The sequence below is a fragment of the Adiantum capillus-veneris genome, chromosome 21 (assembly GCF_014529385.1).
Source record: "Adiantum capillus-veneris isolate H3 chromosome 21, ASM1452938v2, whole genome shotgun sequence".
Classification (NCBI taxonomy): domain Eukaryota; kingdom Viridiplantae; phylum Streptophyta; class Polypodiopsida; order Polypodiales; family Pteridaceae; genus Adiantum; species Adiantum capillus-veneris.
Genome location: NC_140951.1, coordinates 131642119 through 131651734, shown reverse-complemented (window position 1 = coordinate 131651734; position 9616 = coordinate 131642119). Strand labels below are relative to the sequence as shown.

General features: G+C 38.9%; 1 protein-coding gene across 1 annotated transcript; it reads left to right on the top strand.

Moving 5' to 3' along the window:
• The first annotated feature begins 3662 nt into the window (after positions 1-3662).
• LOC147431744 (uncharacterized) lies at positions 3663-8952 on the top strand. Its single transcript, XM_086494636.1, has 18 exons — positions 3663-3694; positions 4569-5068; positions 5157-5424; positions 5500-5651; positions 5837-5892; positions 5973-6104; positions 6198-6418; positions 6510-6540; positions 6752-6770; positions 6844-6895; positions 7065-7102; positions 7200-7271; positions 7351-7497; positions 7604-7765; positions 7847-7968; positions 8045-8068; positions 8420-8502; positions 8684-8952. The coding sequence occupies exons 1-18, from the start codon at positions 3663-3665 to the stop codon at positions 8808-8810; spliced, it is 2238 nt and encodes a 745-aa protein (XP_086350762.1). The 3' UTR covers positions 8811-8952.
• Positions 8953-9616: the final 664 nt, after the last annotated feature.

The window sequence follows — 9616 nt, the reverse complement described above, 5'->3', positions numbered from 1 at the left end:
CATGCTCTTGTCGACTCTGAAATCATCAAATTTTGTTACTAATTTATGTGTAGAGTTTTTTGGTCCCTTTTGAAGCCATGGACTTGTCCGGTACATAGTCCTATATAGTCCTGATGCTGCTTATGCAATTTGGGCTCATTCGGACTCAATTTGACTTCAAATGTCAAATTTGACACTTTGTAGTCCTTGAGTTGTTTCTTTCTGTTTGATATCTTGCCTTGACTGTATTCTTGAAACCATCTAGGTACATTGTGTATAGACCTTGTCTATAAGCTACCCATGGAGTTAGAATCCAATTCTGGCATGTGGCAAAAACCTAGATTATCTACTTGGGGACCCCCTCGAACCTTTCCAAATGGTAATCTAATGATATGGAAGTTGTTCTACTATCTAAGGACATGCTACAGTCCAAGTCTTGTCCAATCGGTTGAGCTGACGGGCCGTTATACGATCGTTTTTGTGTCGTAGGAATTTGTACACAGTTGAGATTCTAGGGGTTTTTTTTTTTGGCCTAGACCTGCCACCTGATTGTATAGAAACATTCTTTGATGATTTTAGAACTTATCTCTCAAGTCTCGTGTGAGACGGCATTGAAAATGGGCGACTATGGATTCCGAAAATCACGTGCGAAAAAGGTAGAGAGCTCTCTCCTCCAAGAGTGACTAGTGGAAATGAGGTGATTTTGGGCTACCTTGAATATCTATACTCGTACTTCCCCAACTATTTTTCCTCAGATTCCTCTATTAGTGCTACTAGGCCGTGAAATCTAAGTTAGACTCAAAAAAAAATTTAACCGAACTCCGTTAGCTCATTCTGCGAGAATTTGCAGAAACAGGCCTTGGCGGCCTAATTTAGGCTTTCCGCTTCCGTCTATTATTTTGATTGAAATTTTTTATGCCTCTTTGTCTTGTTCTTTTTATCATCATCATATCTTCCATTTCTCCATCTGAGCTCATTGGCTATGTATTATTAATTTTTGACATGTTTATTGAAAAAATCAAAAAAATATTAAAATGCACTAATAAAAGAAAATTGAACAATCAACAATTAAGAAAATCCATTGTAAAACACTATATTATTTCTTTTTGGTGGATTTCTCCATTTTTAAGCCCCCATATCAAGAAAAGTTGATGAAAATAAGCAAAAAAGACAATTTTTTGATGTATTTTCTAATAGTATATACACTATTTACACTCATCGGCGAGATGTTATCAGTTAAAATTCCCCTCTTGATGATTTTTTAAGGGAATTATTAGGTAATTTTGCATAAAACCTCCTCTTCAAACATTTATTAAAAATTAAAATCATGAATGCACCAACAAACGTCGTTCAAGACAAATAACTACTCCACCAACTCAAAATCACTACTCCACTCTTTTGGTTTATTCTAACAAGATCTCTGGCTTTCTTGGGAGAGCTTGATGTGAGCGCAAATTAACATGCAGTTCTGGAAGCAGCTCTCAAATCTGCAGCAAAGCGCACGCACTTTGGGAGCATATGTCACAGCAACTCTCAAAGAAAGACCTCGAATCCGTTAAGCTCTCAAAAACAAAAAGCTAAGAAAAGCGCTCATTAACGTGCAGTCTTTGGGAGCAGGTCTTTGGGTGCAAAGTGGTGTAGGTCTCGATCGGAGTAGGGGTCTTTGGGAGCAGGTCTTTGGGCTCAAAAAACCAAATCTTAGCTGAGCAGTGAGCGCACGTTAACGTGCGGTCTTTGGGAGCAGAGTACTCAGGTGTCCATCAGCAGGCTCAAATCGGCACAGTTCACGGCGGCAGGTCTTGGCAAATCGCGGCAGGTCTCGGCAGCGGCAGTTCTCAAATCGCTTCTTGGCCTCAATTCTTGGCAGTTCTCAAATCGCTTCTCGGCAGTGGCAGTTCTCGGGAGTTCTTGGCAGTTCTCAAATCTCAAAGCATGGAGAGGAGTGGAGAGCAAGATTCGAGCAGTTATGACAGATGCCAAGATTCGTCAGAATGCTCTCCAGCTGAGTGAGGACGCAAGGCGTGCAGTACAAAGCTCAAATCCTGGTTCAAGTGCTGCAAATTTCAAGAGCTTCATCCAAGCCTTGACTAAAGCTCAGGATGTGGTTTTTTTTTAAGCTTAAAGCAAAGTGACGGCAGAAAGTGTGGCTCTCAAAAGAAGGAATCAAGCTGGGTTTCAATCGGCCTTACTTCGTAGTTTGTCAATCTGTTCAAACTGACTAATGATCAATTGTTTGTTAGCACTGTTATCTAATTTCATAGTTTTGTACATAAATGTATCTGTAGATGCACCTCATCATATGCCCAAAAAGTTGTGTATGGAGTCAAGCCAAGTACCGATTTCAAAAGCACATTACACGTCTGGAAATTTTAGGTGAGTAGGAGGTTATGAAGTATGAAGTAAAAGAAAGAAGACTCCGACCAAGTTTAAGGAGATAGGTGAAGAAAAATGCTAGACTGCAATATCAAGGTTATGTAGAAATTACTCTTCTCTTCATACTTCATTGATGGTGGGTTGAAGTTAAGAACGATTTTACTTAATGGCCTAGACACTATTCTCTGCAAAAAATGCTTTTACTAGCCTAGATCTCATGTATGCTTATTGTAAAGACATTTTTCATATGGTCCCAGATTCAGGCACCAGACTGCTTTATCTCTCTCAATTTTAAGGGTTACAGATGTAAGGGGTGAGAGTGTCTCTCAACTTTCCCATAGCCGCCATGCCTGTCACAATAAGTATTACTCAGGCTGGCTCACACCTAGGTTGCCTTCAAACCTTCTGGAAAAGAAGCATTCAGGCTGCCCTTTCCTCCATTACGTCCAAGATTTGCAATATTCTCATTGAAATCCTTCACAGTAAGCATCACGCTCAGCAATCAATACAACTCCACACAAAGAAAATAAATATGTAAACGAGTTCCTTTTATTCTTTTTAGAGCATTGCACCCAATATTTCTGCGGTAAGCTCTCTTTCAGCAACCACAGACTCCTGCACAGACCACAGACTTCCTAAAAGTGTGACTCATTCAACAGCAAACAGTCTGCACACATTCAAACAACATCCACAAGTCTGTATCCCCTATTGCAATATGCAGTGCTCATTTTTCAACACCAACGTGCTACACACTCACGGTATGTAACACATATTTTCGTTGCTTAACAAATAAACTACAGATTGCAGTTTCTAAGGGGAGGGGTACTGCCTTGGAGAACTAAAAGTTTGGTTGCTATCAAACCCATTAATGAGTACCTACCAAAAGAGATGGACGGCTTGGGTCTATCTTTTGAAACACGGGCTTTTTTAAACTATCATGAAATGCCACATACATTTAGACCAAGCTTCAGCCATCTGTGAGGACTATCTCTCTCTCTCTCTCTCTCTCTCTCTCTCTCTCTCTCTCTCTCTCTCTCTCTCTCTCTCTCTCTCTCTCTCTCTCTCTCTCTCTCTCTCTCTCTCCTCTCTCTCTCTCTCTCTCTCTCTCTCTCTCTCTCAAATAAGCGAGGCATTACTGAGACATCCTCACCATGAGCGTGCGGTCTCTTGAGGCTTTCAAAATATGGTTATGAGTCTGAGTTGCACATGCAGGTGAGAAAGCACCTGCGCGTTAGAGCATCTGTCATCCGAGTATTGACGCAAAGCTTGCATCTCCATGCCAACATCACCAAAAAAATCGGAGAGGAGCAATGGCGGGACGTAAAGGACGCCCTCCTGTTAGGTACATTTTCTCACCATTTTTTTGATGTCATTATTATACATGTAGAGGTGCCCGTCGATGTGCATGCCTAAAAGCAAATTGTATCAAAAATAATGTATATATTTTTACAAAAGAAAATTGCTTCTAAAACTACCCATTGACGAGAATGTTTGTAGTTTGCTAAATTTTATTTAGTGTCTAAAGACCTGCATGTTAACGCGAATGCCTAGAGACGATGTTTACATATGAAAAAAAGCTTTCAAATCATCCAAGCTTGCTAAATTTCAGATTAATTAAAATGTCAATTAGTGTCTAAAAACCTGCATGTTAACATGCATGTTTAGAGAAAAGTGATTAATGTTTCAAAAGAGATTATTTTTGTTTTTTATATTCAATATTAAGAAACCCTCATGTGAGGTGTCCATTGGATTATTATATTTTTTGAAATTTTGCTCCACATTCAAAGGAGGTGCTATCCAAATATTTTCAAAGATTGATTGTGTATTTTATTGAAGGGCAACTTAAAACCAATGTTTCATTAGAGAAGCAGAATATATTGTTGTATTTCTAGAATTTGTTTTTATGCACAAAAGAGGTTCTAGTCATACATGTTACATGTTAGCGTGCATCTTTACAAGCAATGTTTTGTTGGAGATAGTATTTATTTTTTGTCTCCTCCAATGGACTATGTAAAGATTTTGTCTCCTCCAATGGACTATGTAAAGATTAAATTCTGTTTGAAACATTGCTTATAGACATGCATGTTAACGTTCATGTTTAAAGGCAATGTTTTCATTGTTAACGTTCATGTTTAGAGGCAAGTTTTCATTACTTATAGACATGCATGTTAAAGTTCATGTTTAGAGGCAATGTTGCTTGTGTATTTTATTTGTAGTCCATCTCGTGTAAGATTAAAGAAAAGTCTACGTAATGAAAAGTCTACACAACCACTTGAAAGTAGTGAACATGTGTCATCAGTGTCAGTAATAGAAATGTCAGAGTGTCATGGCATTGAAGAGGAAGAGATTCACTCTGTGGATGTTGACCAAGGGTCTATGCACGAAATTGATGACACATTGGCTCCTGAAGAAAACGAACTTCAAATCATCCCTTGGGAAATGCGAGATGAGGTAACTGCAGCTGCAGAGATTGATGAGGAGCAAAATATTTTTATGCATAGAGGTGCCGATGTGCTTCAAACCACACGTATGTTCAGTTGCTTTGACTGTCCTCCTATACCATTGTGTAGGTTGATTCCATATGCTAGATTCAGAGGTTTAAGAGATGATTTAGGTGGATTAAAAACGGCTTTTGCAAGGGAAGGATATATGCAAGAAAAGGGAGCTTTCATTGTTTCACTTTGGACACTTAAGGGAGAGCAAACCATTGCTACAGGTAAGTTGACTCTTCTTAAATTTGTTAAGTGAATTTCTATTTTAAAAATTCTTTTTGAATTCACTAATTTTGGTTTCTTGTTTTGAAGATGACATCAAGGAAAAGTGGGATCCTCTTTGGATAGAAATCAATGAGGAGTATGAGTTGGAGCTCAAAAGCCAACCAAGGTTTGCAGATCTGTCAGACCACATGTTTTACGTTTGGGAGGGCAACCATCGCACGCTTGCATGGATTGAAGCTATCAAAGAGAAGTTTTCCACCTCAAAGGAGAGACATTGTAGGGTCCTTTGTACTATCATAGATCCCACCAAGGTTCCTGAGATTGCATTGATAAGTAGCTTGCAACGAATGAATGTGTGAGTATCTACTAAAGCATATATCTTGTTGTTGAATACTTTATTATGGAAACAAATCAATATGGGTTTTTGCAGTATGAACATGCATGCTTTGGTGGCCACTCACATACGGGATGAGATTGTGAACATCAATCACATATGTGCAGCTGAACATGAAAGCTACCTAAAAACTCTCCCCGAAAAAGACCAGAAACTAATTGCATCTGTGCGAAGAAAGTATGCTAAAGGTGCAGAACCTTGGTATCCACTCACACGACACTATCTTGGCATGCTAGTTGCTTTGGGGGCACTCACATTGGGATGAGTTGTGAACATCAATCACATATGTGCAGGTGAACATGGAAGCTACCTAAAAACTCTCCCGAAAAAGACCAGAAACTAATTGCATCTGTGCGAAGAAAGTATGCTAAAGGTGCAGAACCTTGGTATCCACTCACACGACACTATCTTGGCATGCTAGTTTATGATGTGAGTTTTTTTTTTTTTTTGCTTGCAAATTATTTTTAAGTCATTTGAATAACTCTTAGAAAAATTGATTTCTTTTTTAGATTCAAATAACTAAAGAGAAAGAGTCTAGATTGACTCAACTCAAGCAAGGAATGCCTGTAGAGGATGTGAAGAAGGAGGAGAAGAGCATTCATTGTGAGATAATACATAAATATCAAGAACGCATTGGGAAGGTACACTTCACCAAATAATCAAGCAATAGTCATTGTGTTGATTGTTGTTATGGATGTGAAGTAAAACTTCATGCTCTTTGTATTGTGTTGTAGCTCTTAAATATTTTGGATCCCAATCTTGGGACAGACTGGTTGGCAAATATTATGTCACTCAAATGGGGACATGACAGCTGGGCAACTTTAGAGACGCTAAACTTGATTGCACTCCATGATGCCCCTATGCAGAATAGAATCCAATGGGTTTCATTACTCGAGTCTGATAGGATCACAAGGACTGCTTTTGGTTTGAAGAAGGGAAATAATTTGTTTCGACAGTGAGTATGATTTACTAGTTATTTAATGTTTGGCTTGCTTTGTCTAAGAAATAATATTTTTTGTGGTGTTTTGCTTTTTTTAAATTTGTAGTTGGCTGCGTAGAGAGGGCTACCTTGCTCGTGTCTATGAGAGATCAACACAACTTGTTTTGGACAATTCAAATGTGCCAGGAGGGGCACCATTGCCACATGAATGCACAATTGGGTTCTACTTTGATGAAATTAAGTTTGAAGCTAGGACTTTTCTCTATCCTTTGGAGGTTTCTTTGGAGGCCAAAAGCAAAGATGTAGAGAAACAAGCACTCAAGAAAGTTGATACTTTTCGAATGGCAGCTCAACGATTGGCTTACAGGTTTGTAACAATTTTGATCTTGCTTTGTATGTCACTATCGAGTCATGTGTTCAATGTTTTTGTTTCTTGTTAGGTTTTTGTCACTTTTGGTTTCAAAGGGGATCTTGCCAACTCTCCCATTTGTGGTGAGACAGTGGGCACAGACTGCGTCAAAGGACACATATATGTACCCCCCTAGCATGCCCACTTTGACAACATGGGAGAGAGATACATGTCCATGGTGGTTAGATATGGTGCAGGGTCACATCCTTGAGAGAGAGAAAGAGCTTCAAGAAACCATGCTTAGGGATGCAACAGGAGAGGCGAGACAACCACCACCTTCTACTTCAGAGGCGAGACAACCAGGTATGCTTATGTCATTCTTTAACTTTTATGTTTTCATGCTGTTGATTCTTGTAGGTTCAAAAACTATTGTATATGTCTTTTAAGGTGTCCACTTGTCTAGTGAGAGGATGGAGACTGTGGTTGATACCACTATTGTGAAGGATGTTCTAGAGCATGGTAAGTGTCGGAATTTTTATTATCGACTTTTATTAATACTTTGTGAAAAAGTTCACATATCATAAATATGTTGTCGCAGACTCCTCGGGCTTGATTGTTGTTATGAGGAGCATACAATTTGTCTATGTTTTGGAGTCTCCTTTGCGTTACCCAATGCTTCCTGTTGATACACGGTGTATTGCTATTGTTGGCGATTACATTTCTATCACTGCAAACTATAGAGAGGGTACTCGCAATGCATCGTGGAATCTTGTGCATCAACATATGTCTTGAGTTCGCTCAAGCGGTGTGCCATACACTCGTGGGGGAAAGTCTGTTTCGTGGGCCGGCATATTTTGTCTTCTTGGATCTTCCTTTTGGTGGATTGCATATTGGTTCTTCTTCTCCATCTCGCTGGGATATTTGCACTGAGGAGCATGTACGATCTGCTATCCATTTGAATTTTTCTACACTTGCAGATTCTGGATGGCTGCTCATTATGGCTTCTACGGCAGGTATTTGTGTTGTGTTTGATTACTTGCATTAATATTATTTCATAATATCGGTAGTTTTTTCTTACAAGAACCTATGAATAGGAGAGGTTATTGGATGGGTGGAGAGGTTTTGTCGTGCTTCAGAGATGGTGGTACATCGTCTCATTATAGTGCTCCATCATAGTTCATATGGATATGTTGAGAGTTTATCTGGTCGAATTCACGTATTGTTTTCACTTCAGTATATAGTTTTGTTGAGGCTCTTTCTTCAATGTTGTCGTTTTGTAATTTGATTTGCAGTGCCAATGCTCTATGCTACTTATGGTACACAGGATTGGGATGCATCCAGCATGCTTTGTGGCTGAGAGCACCACTATGTTCTCTCGCTTGGGTCTCCAGCCTTCAGATTCGTTCATGACACACCATTTTCCGGAGCCTTCCTTAGCTAGATCAGGAACAGGGATGCCTTGGTGGGGTGAGATGCAGCGGAGCTAGGCTTTTGTTGCAGCTTTTGTTGAGCTGCTTTGTCAACGTGGAGGTATTTGTTTGGAGCTTGGGTGTGGTACAGCTCCCGTTTTGGCTACATGCTTATCATCTGAACGAGCATGTGCTGCGCTTGACACCGATGAGTCTCTTATTAGAGACTATGTGGTTCCCTTGCTTTGCCCTAAAAAGCGAAGCCGAGAGGAGGCATCTGCCTCTCTAGATGTTGAGGATGAGGGTGATATGCCATCGCGTGTCGACCCTTATGATGACTAGTGAGACTTCGCTCCTACTATGATATTGACATTACTTTTGTGTTTTTGATCTTTATGTTGTGTTTCACTTTTTGGCATTTATGTATCTTGCGTAAGAATTACGTCTAATGTTATTAGATCCATAGATTAAATTTTGATTACATACATAATAACTACATATACTTTTGTTTGTTTGTGGAAGTGCATTGCCGATTTATGCAGAGGCAGCGGCTCAAAGAACGGTGAAGGAATTGAGATACGACTTTCGTATCTGTGAAACGCGTCATAAACGCAATGTTTTCATTGATGACGAATGCGACTCTTCATAGAGTCTAAGAATTATTAGCGAGTGCTTATGATGTAGAGTTTAAGTATTGACAAATGGACATATCATTCCTTCTATGATTTTGAAAGTGAATATTTTGAAATCCTCATGTGAGGTGTCCATTGGACCATGGTTAGTTTGAAATTTTCTTCATTTTAGAAAGAAAGCTTTGTCCAATTTTTTTTATGAAAGGCTCTTGTATTAATGATTTGACAACATAATTTTTATTATGGATAATACATAACATTGTGAATTGATGAGACGAATGCAACTCCTTCAAGAATCTAGAGAATTGTTGGCAAGTGTTTGTGATGTAGGGTTTAGTTATTAACAAATAAGATAGTGTTTGTGAAAATGTAGCTTGTTGAGTTCATTTTCTTGTATTATGATTCACTTCCCTATTTTGTTTACTCTGTGTTTTGGGTCTTTATGTTATGTTTCACTTTTTGGCATTTATGTATCTTGTGAAAGAATTACGTTTAATGTTATTAATGAGATCCATAGATTGAATTTTGAGTGCATGCATATTGACTACATTCACTTTTGCTTGTTTATGGAAGTGCATTGCCGATCTATGTAGAGGCAGCGGCTCAAAGGATGGCGAAGCAATTGCGATACGACTTTCATATTTATGAAACGCGTCATAAACGCAATGTTTTCATTAATGACGGATGCGACTCTTCATAGAGTTTAGAATTATTATCGAGTGCTTATGATCTAGAGTTTAAGTATTGACAAATGGACATGTCATTCCTTGTATGATTTTGAAAGTGAATATTTTGAAATCCTCATGTGAGGTGTCCAATGGAC

Coding starts and splice junctions, on each gene's coding strand:
- LOC147431744 (XM_086494636.1), top strand. CDS start 3,663: ATGGCGGGACGTAAAGGACGCCCTCCTGTTAG. Junction 6,105..6,197: donor ATCAAGAACGCATTGGGAAG/GTACACTTCACC, acceptor ATTGTGTTGTAG/CTCTTAAATATTTTGGATCC. Junction 8,069..8,419: donor AATGCTCTATGCTACTTATG/GTACACAGGATT, acceptor TGCCCTAAAAAG/CGAAGCCGAGAGGAGGCATC.